This window comes from Manis pentadactyla, chromosome 12 (genome assembly GCF_030020395.1).
Source record: "Manis pentadactyla isolate mManPen7 chromosome 12, mManPen7.hap1, whole genome shotgun sequence".
Taxonomy (NCBI): Eukaryota; Metazoa; Chordata; class Mammalia; order Pholidota; family Manidae; genus Manis; species Manis pentadactyla.
Genome location: NC_080030.1, coordinates 36,457,648 through 36,471,541, shown reverse-complemented (window position 1 = coordinate 36,471,541; position 13,894 = coordinate 36,457,648). Strand labels below are relative to the sequence as shown.

General features: G+C 40.3%; 1 protein-coding gene across 9 annotated transcripts in view; it reads right to left on the bottom strand.

Annotated features, from left to right (window-relative positions):
• RSPH3 (radial spoke head 3) overlaps nucleotides 1-10,275 on the bottom strand; it is a 50,224-nt gene extending 39,949 nt beyond the window's left edge. For all 9 annotated transcript variants that reach the window (XR_005025057.2, XR_005025053.2, XR_005025055.2 and 6 more), the window contains exons 1-5: nucleotides 9,436-10,275; nucleotides 5,775-5,862; nucleotides 2,555-2,696; nucleotides 1,426-1,571; nucleotides 220-423 (exon numbers count right to left, since the gene is read on the bottom strand). Coding sequence is in view for 5 of the 9 variants with exons in the window: in XM_036886725.2 (XP_036742620.2) it covers nucleotides 220-423; nucleotides 1,426-1,571; nucleotides 2,555-2,696; nucleotides 5,775-5,862; nucleotides 9,436-9,980 (1,125 nt within the window). In the remaining 4 variants the exon portion in view is untranslated. The remainder of the gene's footprint in view (nucleotides 1-219; nucleotides 424-1,425; nucleotides 1,572-2,554; nucleotides 2,697-5,774; nucleotides 5,863-9,435) is intronic.
• Nucleotides 10,276-13,894: the final 3,619 nt, after the last annotated feature.

The following is a 13,894-nucleotide window of genomic DNA, read 5'->3' as shown; positions in this document are numbered from 1 at the left end:
AGGGAACTCTACTTAGGTAGATTTACATAAGGTGGAATTTTAAAAAGGAGGTTTGGTCCATGAAAGATCTATAGATGAGGGGAGACCTGAGAACCAAATATATATGGGCCTTTTCCAACATATTTCCAAAGATCTTGAGCTCTACAATGTACCACATGTGACTTTGAACATAATCTGTCAAACAGCAAAAGACTAAGAAAGAAATCTAGATTTCCATACTTTTTCCTCTCGGTGTCGTCTCTCTTGCTCTTCAAGTCGTTGAACTTCAGCAAGTTCAACGTTGCGTAGCTCTTCATATGCATGCTGACTGGCCTTCAGGTTAGCCAACTCTTCTTCTTCTGTTACTTCCAGAAGCGCCTGTTCAATGGTCTTTCCCACCAGAACTTCTAACATTGGTTTAACTTCAAGATCAAAGTCAAAGAGCTTAAACACACAAAACAAAGCAAATTAGAATTTTTAATCACGAACCAAATGCTCAATGAGAAAATATCCAGAAGAGCAGCAATAACGTGAAACTATTTATTGAGTGTCTTCTGTGTCCCAGACACTGTGCTGCTGCTTATTTACGGTCTCCAGTCCTCAAAAAAGAATAGCCTTTTGTTTATAGGCAAAAAATGTTTCTGTCAAAGTTATAAAAAGACCTATGCAGTTATCAAAATGAACCCTGACACTCAACAATTTTAAGATCCAACTAACCCAAAGGCAATATCCTTATCTTTTTTATTTTCTCTACTTAACTGCTTGATTTTTACTTTTTGTTTCTAATAGCAGTTTGAAGAAGTGAGGAAAAAGAAAAATGGTATTTTGGTGATTCACCTCTAGGCTTTAGAGGCAAATATGCCCTGCTGTGTAGTTTATGAAGACTTACTTTATTTCTCAATTTCAACGACAGTTCTTTTAAATTCCTTCAAGTCTTAAATTTCACCTAAGTTGTAATGCATATAAGCATTGCCTTCTCTTCTTCAATTTCATAAACTGGCCTATTGATTCATTCCACACTGATAAGAAATATAATTATTTTAGGATTTTTTTCTAACAGATTATCTTCATAACAGTTATGTAGTCTACAGTGAACTAACAGTAAAACTTTTTATACCAGAGATGTTATTTTTCCTAATTTGGTACAAATCTACCATGTAGTTTTTCATACATTAAGCAAGGAATGCAAACACAAAATTCAAATCGGTAAATATTCTAAAAACATTTCTAATGATTTTTATTTCTGATCAGCAAAGAGGATAAATCAGAACATGATATTTTAAAACATTTCTTAGTACTTCAGAATAATTACAGATAAATTTTGGAAGAAATCCAGTAAGTAGAATCTTTCTGATTGTGAATTAATTTATACTCATATTTCACTTACAACTAACCCTAACTTAGTTATTTATAAAGTTGGAGGGGAATCCAAATAATGTACCATACCTCTCCTTCTAGTATTTGGGTGGCCACATCTTTGCCAGTTTTGGCAGGAATAAAGAGTGGTGTTGGTGGTTTGTCCAAAAATGCATCTGTTTGGCATTCCATATCAACTTCTATTACACGGTCAGCAATTTCTTCAAGATATAATTCTAAGAGAATATCATTTACACGGAGTTTGAAATTTTGGTGTATTTAAAGCATACATGTGTATCTGAAACTTCAGCTCCATTAAAACAGAATTAAATTAATCAGAAAATAAATCTTAGAATGAAGGTGCTCAAATGTGGGATGCAATTCACATACTGTATAAAGCATTTTTGTATATTTGGAAGACCAAAGAATCAGTCAGGCTACAACATTTGTTGAATGTCAGGAAAGCACTATGTTTTGTTTTGAAAATGGAACTAAAAAACAATATGAAACCACAGAAGTATATAACAGGAGATGGAAAGTTAATAATCTATCCGTATAACTAAGGGCCTAGTCAAGTTACAGCCTCTTTAGGCCTCCGTTTATCTGTAACAGGGATCATAATTAATGGTCACATGGAATCTTTGTAGTAACAAAGGAGAAATATAGGTAAAGGACCTAGTATAGTTCCTGAGATACAGGAAATACTCAACAAAAGGTGGCTGCTATTGTATCACTTAATATTCTGCTGGCATAAGTAAACACTAAAATCTAGCTGTTACACAATTACAATATACTGGCTAATTGTGGACATACATTCATTCATGAGGTGGCCTCAAGGCAGGGGGAAAATACAGAATGGTTTTCTTCCTTTTCCTCTACTACCCAGAAATGACTGATGAAGCCACTCACCATCTTGGCTGGGTGTGAGGTAAATCTTGAGTGGTTACATTGGTCCAAGGAAAACACCAAGAATTGTGTGATTATCAAGACTCTGTCAACCACATAGCTAGACCCTATAGGTCCAGGAAGCCTTCATAGCTGAGAACAGACAAGTAGGAAAAGCCTGGCACTGGCCTAGGGAGCTTGTGTGGCCCTGGGGACATTTCCTACCATGTGACTGGGGAAGCACTGGATTGCATAACAGATACATAAATAATACAAAGGCCAAATAAAGATGAACTGACTTAGAAAACTGAGCCACCACGCCACAGTCACATACCTGTCTGCACGTCCACATGCTTTCTGCCTTCCACGGGTTCAGGCGTTTGTGGTCTGAGTTGTTCTTGGGCTCGTTTTCTGGCAAGAGCCTTCTTCCTAGCCTGCTGCTGTCTCTGAATCTCTAGAGGATCAGGCTGCCCAGGCTGAGTGACAGAAAATGCTTTAAAAATTTAGAAAATGTTTCTCCAAGTACATTGAGCTACCATTCCAAAAATGATTCCTGGATAGTCTGAAAGCATCTGTCACATAGTGATTATCAGTGACTTGATGACTACAATTTTATTTGAACTTTGTCTGGAAATTATATAAAATTATCTGACAAAGCATAAAAGTAGCTTCAGAGTATGACTGTTAACTGGAATAAATGGGTTCAGAATCCTCTCTGATGGTTCTTGGTGTCAATTTCTTTGGGTTTATCAGGCTTGGGTTCAGCAGACTTTTTGGATCTGTAGGTTTAAGCCTTTTGCCAAATTGTGGAATTTTCAGGAACTATTTCTTTGAGTATTTTTTCAGTCCTGGCTTTTTCTCCTCTCCTGAGACTTGGGTAACATGAACATCAGATATTTTGTAATTGTTCCTCAGCTCTGTGAGGTGCGTGTGTGTGTGTGTGTGTGTGTGTGTGTGTGTGTGTGTGTGTGTCTGGCAGGATGCGGTGGTGGGGGTGGCACACTATTTTATAACTGTCGTTCAGACTGGGCAATTTCCATTGATTTGTCTTTGAATTCAGTGATTGTTTCCTATGTTATTGCCAGGGAGTCTCTACTGTGAGCTTTTTATTTTGGTTATTGTCTTTTACAGTTCTATATTTTCCAGTATTTTTTTGCTGAGATTTTCTATTTTTTCATTTGTTTCAAGAATGTTCATAATGATTCACTTTTGATTGAGGCATTTTTTATGATTGCTGCTTTAAAAATCTTTGTAAGGTAAATTCCTACATCTGAATAATTTTGGTGTTGTCATTTCTTGATTGATTTTTCTCATTCAAGCTGTGATTGCCCTGGTTCTCAGTACGATCGACTTTGTATTGTTTTCTAGACATTTTGGGTATTATGTTGAGACTCTGGATCTTATTTAGTCTTTTCAGCAGTAAGTTACTTTTTTGGTTTTAGCATGCAGACAGATGCAAGCTCAGCCCCCTGCTGGGCCCGATGGACACCACTCCAGTGAAAGCAGAGGGTCAACTTGTATCACCTTATTGGTGCCTAGCAGGGAGGGTACTTGAGGTCCTTGCTGTGCTCTGCTCACAGTAGTGCTGGAGTCCAGGGGAGCAGAACTCTGACTGGAAATACCTTCTACCATCTTGTTCCTCCTTGATGCTGCCAGACAGCGTTGAACATTCAGCTCCCTCTTGGCTCTGCTGACACCAATCCAGCAAAAGTAGGGCACCAACTTGTACTGTCTCTTACCACCTCACTCCTCCTAGATGAGAGTGGAAGTCCAGATTCCTGCTCCATCCTTACTGACACCACCTCAGGGGGTGAATCAGAGCACTGATTAGTACTGCAGCGTTGCTGCCAGGTGAGGACAAAGCCCTGCTTCCTACCTCAGTCATACTGATACCATGGGGTGGGATCAGGGCAGTTTTCCATCGGCGCTTGGCTGGAAGAGGGGTAGTATAAAAGACTGCTGCTCTGCCAGGCTGCCCCTTTCCCAGTCTTTTGGATAGATGTAGCAGGCTTTTCTTAGGGTGTGCCTGTTGGTGGTTCATGGCAGATTGAAGGCTTCTCCAGCACTCTGAATGGGGTATGTGGGGGGCAAAAGAAACTCCAGGGAACTCACTCAAGTCCTGAGGTCCCTAGTCAGACCACTTTATTCTTTCTACTTTTAGAGTCTTCTTATGTTTGTTGTGCTATGTCCAGGGTTTTTTGTTGTAAAAAGGAGTAATGGGAAGGAATTGGTGAATTCCTGTTGGTCTGGAAGTAGAAGTCTCAGTGTAGACTTTTAAGGCAAGGTGTTGAATAATTGACTTAAGACTAAAAAAAAACTGTATCAAATGTCACAATATGAACTTTTAAAAAAAAGAACTGAAAAGATAGTGAATGTCCTTTCTACTTTTGTTCTAGGCAAGGCAGTGTTCCTTGCTACTGCCACAATAAAATGCTGAAACACATGCTGTATCACATATTTGAGCTGTTGTTTCCAAATGCTGTCTCTGAACTGGCTGTACCAGAATTGCCTAAAGAAGTTGATTAACAATGCTAATAAATGCTAATCATGTTAATAAGCTAATAGTGCTAATAAAAGAATTCCTGTTTAACCCTTGGTGGTTCTAATGTAGTAGATCTAGGATATGACTGAAGCAAACATATTTTGAATGAGTTTTCTAGGTGGTTTTGATGTTTACTGCTTCGGAATGTCTAATATTCCAGTTGGTGTTAGGCACTTAAACATCATATAGTGTTTGCAGATTAACTAGGTATCATTTTTGTGCCAAGATATCACTACTCTTAATATCATGCCACATTTTACTCATCTCTGGATCCTAGGTACCCAGCATAGGACCTAAAATTCAATAAATATTTGTTGAGTGAATTAGAGTAAAGAAGTATAACCAGAATTTCTGATTAAATAATTATAATAGTATTAGAGTTTGACATAGTTTAAATACATCTAAATATATAAGACCAGTGCTACTCAAAGTGTGGTCCTCAGACTAGTGCTGTCTGTGAACTGTTTGAGCTGGTCTGAAATAGTTCAATTACAAATTAATTATTGAGAGCAAAAGCTTAGAAACTTTTAGAGCAGTTTTCCAGAGTTCTGTTAATCTAATAAAAAACTGGGGCTTGTATTTTTTTAATCATTATTTTTAATTACGGTCAAACACACAACATAAACTTTATCACTGCAATCATTTTTAAGTGTTCAGTTCAGTGGCATTAAATAACCATTTGTAAGTGTACAGATCAGTGGCATTACGTACACTCACACTGCTGTGCCACCTCATCACCCTCCAACTCCAGGACTCTTTTCATTTTGGAAAACTGAAACTGCAGCCATTAAACAATAACTCCTTATTCCCCCATCCCCACAGCTCCTGGCAACCACACTTGGGTTTGAACTTTGCACGTCTTTTTAAAATTTTTCATTTTTTTAGTAACGCACCTTCTATTTTATAAATGTTTTAGTCTGCAACAGGTTAGAAATTAAAAGAAACAAACAAACTTGTCCTTCACCACAGGTGCTTGAAAAGCTCTGGGTTAGACTATTCAAATTACACTTACCAGCAGTACTGTTTGTAAAGCGTAAGTGTTGCCTCGGATCACCCTTCTGTCATACATTATGTTTCCATAATGCATAGGCTCTTCAGCTCTGTAAAGTAACAAATTGTAAACAACTATTACAATAGCATATTGGTATCTATGACGTCAAGTCATTCTTAATGGCATTTAGACTAAGATGAAAATATTTTAAGAAAATTGATTTTTGTTTAGCGCAGTCCATAAAATAAGAAGACAAATGGTTACTATTTATAGAATGCTTATTATATGCCAGGTCCACGCATATGATTTTATTTATTGCTCACAATAAGCTTCAAGCTGGGAACTACAATTCCCATTTGACAGAAGAATAAGTAGGCTCAGAAACGAATCTGCCCAAGGTCTCCTAATTAGTAAGTGGCAGAGTGAGATTTATGCTGTAAATCTGTAGCTAGTGTAGCTAACAAAATGGCTCATCCAAAAAGGAGCCTGTCCTAAAGGGTTGACAAAAATTTGATTCAAGGATTGAAAAGTTATAAAACAATCAGCCTTAAAAAATAAAGTAAGTAAAATTTCTCATTGTTCTTTAACCTCAAAGATTTTAAAAAATAATACTGTTTTAAATTATTAAAATTAATAAAATTCTAATTTCATACATCAGTGTGCTCAGTAATGAAAAATACATAGTTATTTTCATTCAAAGTTCTTTAAATGCTATCTTGTTTATGCTTATGAAACCAAGTATCAACCAACACCAATAACAATACTCGATCTGAAATGATCTTGAGAGGGGTGGTAAGTTGCTTATTTATCATATACTGAAACGACTACCTGATCTCATGTTACTTAAAACCCAGGCGAGCTGCACTGCTTATCTTACTTTGCCTCAGGGCCATGTCCAGTTCAGCTGGCCATTCCTTCACTGAAGCATTCGTGTTTGCAGGCCTCTGTGACTACCCACTGTATTCTTCTGACTGTTCTTCTGAACCTCGCTGGCTGCTTTCTCAGCCTGTGTTTGTTAGCTTCTCGCTGTACTGGAAGATATTCTCATGGCCCAGCCTTTCTTAATTGACCTTACCCATTCATTCTCAAGGCTTCAACTTCCGATCCATATGCCTCAAATTCCCAATTTTATTTCATCTTTAGGTCAGAACTCTCCTCTGAGTTCCAGGCATGTAAATCTAATTGATATGCTTATGACATCTAAGATGTCTCAAAGGCAACCTCAAAATTGGATTGATTCTCATTTTCCCACTCTAACTTGTTACTAATTTTTAATGAAATATCAGGTACTACCATTAATCACCCAATTGGCTTAATCTAGAAACCTGGGAGTCATCCATGATTCTTCCCTCTTCCCTAGTCCCTACATCCAGTAAGTCCTACTGGTTCTACCCTGCATTTTTTTCACATGTATCCATGGCTCACTGCCAGCACTATCTTTTCCCTGCACTATTACAAAAGGCTTTTAATCTCTTAGCTCTCTGGAACAATATTTCTCCCTCAATCTGTTCTGAATATTGTAGGCTTTTAGGATGGAAAATCCAAACATAATGCTTACTTGATTAAAGTTTCCTTGTGCTAATTAATGTAATAATGAGGAAAATGCTTGGTTTTGTTCTTATACTATCAAAAGTCAAAAAGAAAAAACTATCTGTAATACCAATTGCTGGTGAGGGTGTGGGACAAAGGATAAGCTTAAACATTCCTGGAGGAAAAGCATATTGTTCCATCTGTTCATATTAAAAGTGTACAAGACCTAACAACCCCACCCTGGATATCTGCTTCATGGAAATAAAAAGGTCAGTAAAGTTGTTTATTGAAACCTCCTTCTTTGTGGTAAAAACTTGAAGCAAACTGAGTATCTAATAGTGGAAAATTTTAACAACTTACGGTACATCCATATCACAGGATATGCTGCTATTAAAAATAATTATATGGATTTCCACAAAGAATTAGTGAAAAAGGAAGATGTTGAGAATTGTGTATGTTACCAGTGCTATGAAGTAGACAAAGACCTTATGTGTGTATATCTGTATGTATGTATTTATATATTTTTACATAAACATGAGTGTGGGAAAAAAATACAAAAGCATTCATGCAAGGTCATTAACATGGTTTGCCTTGGGGGCAGGAGAGAAGGGCAGGTTTGCAAGGAAAGGCAGTGGGGCACTAAGAATGTACCCAAGCATGAATGACAGGAGTCCATTTATGTAAATTAAATATGTATGTGTATGTATACATAGAGAAATTAGGAAAAAAAAGGAATTAGAGCTTGTGATAAAGAGGAAAAAGCCAATTTCAGATTAATATATGTAGTATGATTCTATTTTGGAAATAAACCTACATAAAAGTACATATGCTCATGTATGTGTGTAAAGCAAAAAGGTGTAGAAAAATAATAAAAACTTGTTAAATTTGGTTACAGCAGGGAAGTGGGAGTAGAGACAGGTGGGCAGGAAATAATTAACTTTGCCTTTATTCATCCTGATTTTTTATTTTTCATTTGCTTTAACAAGCTTATATTACTTTTATAACCTGAAAATCACCAGTAAGGATAATTATAAACTGAAAAATCAAATACACACCCTCCTACCAATGGCTTGAATCAAGGGATTACTTTAATTATAAGCAAGGTTCTCTTGCAACTTGCTTATCAACTAACTATAAAAAAAATCGTTCTTAATGAGCCAACATTGATTCTTATTTCATCTATTGGTCTGATTTTTGTAGTAGTGATTTGTAAGCAACCACATAAAGGCACCAGAAAGTGTTTCTGAAAGGAGTCCCTTTTTAAATCGAATTCTTTTATAATATAAATAATCCCTCTTTAAATTTTCCATTTTTGGTTTTTTTTAAGTGATAGGTCTAAAAAGACTGTCAGAACAAGACAACTATGAATTTAGACTCAGTGTTTGAAATAAGCATCAAGATTTACACTGTTAATATTCAACTATCAGTTCAGCAACTGTGTTGAGTGCTGACTATGTGTTAGGAATGGTGCTGGGTGGACAAAAGACAAGGATTTCTGCTTCCATGGAGCCTCTACTCTTGGGAAGTTCTGGTTCCAAAATTTGAGGCATATGTAAAGAACTTCAAGACAGCCATAATGCCTATGGTCCTTTCTAGATATGGGCATTTAAATATTTGCAAATACTTATTAATATAAAAATACAATTTGGGGTTCAGCATGGAAGGATAACCTGATTCTTGACCAAAGACGTGTGGACAGAGCTTTACTTGGCTCTCACTTTGGACATGCTATTGTGTGTGATACCTTTGTACCTCAGTTTCCTCATTTGCAAAATGGAGTTATAAAAACAACTTCACAGCACTGTCCATTAAGAAAAATGTAAATGTCCCTAGAAAGGTACTTGGCACACAGTTGGTCAACAATAAACATTAGCTGACTCCAACCTCGTGAAGGATGTCGGTTCCCTGTACATGTTATCTATCAAGTCAGCAACTCTTCAACACTAAATGTTAACAAAGGGAGGCCACCCGTGCCCCTTCCTGCTTCATTCCTCCACACCACGGGGGATTCTTTGGGGAAGACATTTTTGTCGGCAGTGTGTGGAGAAGGGAAAGCAGCACGCACGGCCTCTGCCAGGGCTAAGGGGCCAGGACCCGCGCCTCGGGCTGGGAGGCAGGCGGAGCGCACACAGGGGCTGCTTTGCTCACTCACGGTTGCATCGGGTTGTCCCGGTAACGGCGGCGCTGGCAGGGCAAGGCCCGGGGCCGGCTGGTGTAGGTGTAGGTGTAGGTGCCCATAGCCGGGGAGGTGTGGTCGGTCAACGTGGAAGTCACGTCGGATGTCGGACCGCTTCGCTTTTGGTGGAGCTTGGCTTTGAGGCAGGTGGGCGCTAAGGTGTCGTGGGAACCGGAAAGGTGCAGGTGGTGCCAAGGGCAGGGATTCCGCGACGCAAGGAGAGGCGGAAAGCAGCGAGGCGGGCGGGATGGGAGGTTGCCGGGGCAGGAGGTGGGCGCTACGCGGGTCTTGCTCCTGGGAGCGCGGAGCTCTCCCGCAGCGCCAGTGCCGGTTGCCCAGCAACCCAGAGTTCCGTCCGGGGGCGGGACCTCCGAGCAGTTCCGGCGGGCGGGTGTCGCTGCAAGGCGCCGAGGAACTTCCGGCCTTTGGTCCCGCCCCCCCGTCCCTCTCGGGCCGGCGCTGAGGCGTGTTAGGCGCGGTCTCGCCAAGGTGGCGGTCGTGGCGGCCTCCGCGGAGGCCATCTGGGGCGAGGCAGCGGTCCCCGTCCCCACTCTGCAGTGCGCCCTTGCGGGGCTGGTGTCGGCGCCATTCTCCCAGGCCCACGTGCTCCCGCTTCTTAGGGGTCCGCGGGTCCTCCTTCGGTGGCCGTCGCCGCGCCGCTTTCCCGGGCTGCCCGCCTGCGGTGGGCTCCCAGCTCTGTCAGCGTGCCAGCGCCGGGCAGGGGCTTCCGGGCCTCCCAGCAGCTCCCCTTGTGCCGGCCCAGGGGCGCTGCCGCCGCGCTCGCTCCGTGCCCGCCTTCCTTCTCTGCCTGACGCTCGGCGTCTAGAGCCTCAGGGGACCCTTGCGCGCACTGAGAGACAAGGGCAGCGCCACAGACGTGTCATTTTGGGAAAGGAGTAGGCGCTTTGTGAAGTGCTTATTTTAGGCCCTGAAGGAGAGAGCATAAGGGGGTCGGTCTGGGCTTAGATGCTTTGGGTTTTGTATTAGAAATGTTAGAAATCTTGTAGTTTGTGCAAGTATTTCTGAGTGATCAATTATTTGCATTTGCATTCCTTCAGTTCAGCGAAGGGCTGTCTCGATTTGAATCCAGGTTCTGCAATAACCTCCCCCAAATTAATGCTTTTGTGCTTAAACTACTTTGCATATTTTAGGGTTTGTCATGAGGATTAAAAGCATTAGTAAATGTAAACTACTTAGAACTGTGTCCGTCTTGCCTGAAGGTTTCAGCCCTGGGCAAATTCACTATGTATTGAGTGAGACGGAGAAATTACAGTGGCATATTCTTGGGGTGAAAGGGTTTATACCTGGCTTTATTCTCCCAGCGGAAGGTTGAACACTAGAATCATGTCTGCATCCAGCGGTCCGCAGATCCATAATCCACCTCCATTCCTGCCTTTTCCCAGGGCACTGGGCAGAGCTCTGTATACAGTGACTCAGTTAGTAGTAGCTTATTGCCTGTGGGTGTGGAAGCATTAGCCTAGCGGTAGGCCAATTACGTAATCAAGTAGTTTAGGGTCAGGTGAGCATCCTGGCCTTAGGAACTTCCATTTTCCCCACAGTCTCCTAAATGATAAACTATTGTTTTAAAACCTAGACCCCTCCTGTGCTTTGAAGATTATGGTCTAAAGCAGGTGTAGGCATTGTATAAATACCACTAAGATAAAGGTGTATGGTAAATGCTAGAGCTAAAAACACTGCATGAAGATTTTCCATCTGATCACTTAATTTTGAGGCAATTCTTGAAAGGGCTAGAGGAGAAAGTGACATTTAAATTGCCTTTGATGCATGATAGTGTTTTGACTGGTGAGGATCTTGGCTGAAGAGCATTTAGAATGGCTTGATCAAAGGCCAAAAGCCCAAAGTGTACTTAGAGAATTCTAAGTGAATAAAATAAATATATATGTTAGAAATTATGAGGACTAAGGAGAAAAATTAGAGTAGGGAAAAAGGCTAGCAAGTGTCAGAGGTGGAGCGGGACCTAGAAATTTTAGATTGGTTAGGGACCTTCACTGAGGAGGTGACATTTGAGTAAAGATGTGAAGGCGGTGAAGCAGTGAACCCTGACACTAACATTCCAAGAAGCAGTCAGTGCAAAGTTGTAAGACAGGTACAAACCAGGTGTGTTCAAGGATAAAAGTAAGGCTAGGGTGGGTGGAGCAGAATGAACAAAGAGGAGAGCGGTAGGAGATGAAATCAGAGAGATGAGTTCAGATTATTGTGCGCATAGGTCAGTGTAAAGACTAACGTACTCTGAGGTTAAAAACTCAAGATGATTTTGAATAGAAGCTTGACATAATGATTTCTAAAAAAAGTATTTCTAGTCTACGGGCTGCATTGAGAATTTACTGAAGTGAGGCAAAGGAAGAAATGTGGAGACCAAATAGAAACTGTAAGCCTGGCTAAGCGAGTGACTCGGACCAAGAACTATGCAGTGGAGGGGCGAGAAGTGGCCAGAGAGATCCTGGATCTACTTTGAAGATAGAAACAGATGGATTAGAAGTGAGGCACTAAAGAAAGAAAGTCAAACATCATTCTGAGGTTTTTGATGAAATGTTGGACATTGTATAGAAAAAGTTGCAGAGAGGCTCTGGCTGATGTTATCTTTCTCCAGAAGATTTAAATTTACTCCAGCTGCCAGAGTAGGAGAAGAAGATGACCTTTAATAAGGATTAGGCTTTGGGATGGCTGGTTGCTTTCTGTTTTGCCCTCATTCCAGAGCATAGGCCTTTAGGAATCTCAACAGAAAGCATGGACTGTTTAATGGGTTCCTTAGATGTGTTCCTTAGATCTTTGAGGGATCTTGAACTCCAGTTTTTATATTCCCATCTCTGAGATTTTTGAAAGGTCTGCTTGGCTTTTTAGCCACTTAATAGCTGCTTGATTCCTTGATTTCTAGTGCTCTTGCAGCTTAGAATTCCACAAATGCCAAGCAAATTGTCAGGCTTACTTCTCTGTGATTCCCCTTTGGGGTGTTGTTCTTTTAAGTCCTGTCTGCAATTCTCAGCTCTGAATTTTATCTCGCCAATATCTGAAAGACTTCAGATACTGCTAGGTCACTACTTTCTGCTTGCCTTTAGTGCCTTGCTCAGAAACTCAGCCAACGCCCAGGAGGAAAAGCAATGGAGAATCTCTGTATCACCGGGTGTTTTCCTTCTCCCTGGCAACCTAGCCCCTCGTGTCCTCACTAGTTGCATTGCTCTCTACTACCTGCAAACAGCCTGTGTGGTTTTACTCTTGTTTTTATTTTTCTTTTCAGCTTTTACAGTTATTCCTGTAAGAGGGTTGCTCTGATTCAAGCTACTCTGTCATAGTTAGAAGCTACACCGAGAATGGAGTTTCCATTTACTGATACAGGGAACATGGGGAGGAGCAGATTGTGGGGAATGTTAGAAGCTCAGTTTGGGGCACATTAAGTTTGAGAGACATGTTAGTCATTCACATGGAGATGTGGAGTGGACAGGTGGATACAGGAGTCTAGGGCTTCAGGGGTGGATAGACAGATTTTTTATTTTTTTATTTTTTTTTTTAGATAATTATTTTTTATTGAAGGGTAGTTGACACACAGTATTACATTACATTAGTTTCAGGTATACAACACAGTGATTCAACATTTATATACATGATAATTCTAAGTACCAGCTATCACCATACCAAGTTGTTACAATATCTTGACTATATTCCTTATGCTATACATTACATCCCGGTTACTTATTTATTTTACAATTGGAAGTGTGTACTTTTTCTTGGTTGTTGTTGTTAGGGCATCTCTCATATTTATTGATCAAATGGTTGTTAACAACAATAAAATTCTGTATAGGGGAGTCAATGCTCAATGCACAATCATTAATCCACCCCAAGCCTAATTTTCGTCAGTCTCCAATCTTCTGAAGCATAACGAACAAGTTCTTACATGGAGAACAAATTCTTACATAGTGAATAAGTTACATGGTGAACAGTACAAGGGCAGTCATCACAGAAACTTTTGGTTTTGCTCATGCATTATGAACTATAAACAGTCAGTTCAAATATGAATACACATTTGATTTTTATACTTGATTTATATGTGGATACCACATTTCTCTCTTTATTATTTTTAATAAGATGCTGAAGTGGTAGGTAGATACAACATAAAGGTAGAAAACATAGTTTAGTGTTGTAAGAGAGCAAATGTAGATGATCAGGTGTGTGCCTGTAGACTATGTGTTAATCCAAGCTAGACAAGGGCAATAAAACATCCACATATGCAGAAGATTTCTCTCAGAACAGGGGGGGTGAGGTTCTAAGCCTCACCTCTGTTGATCCCCAATTTCTCACCTGATGACCCCCCTGCGACTGTGCCTGTCTTAGGTTGTTCCTCCCTTGAGGAATCTTACCCGAGAGAGACAGATTTTTGAGTCAATGGCATAAAGATGGTATTTAAAGCTATGAGACTTGG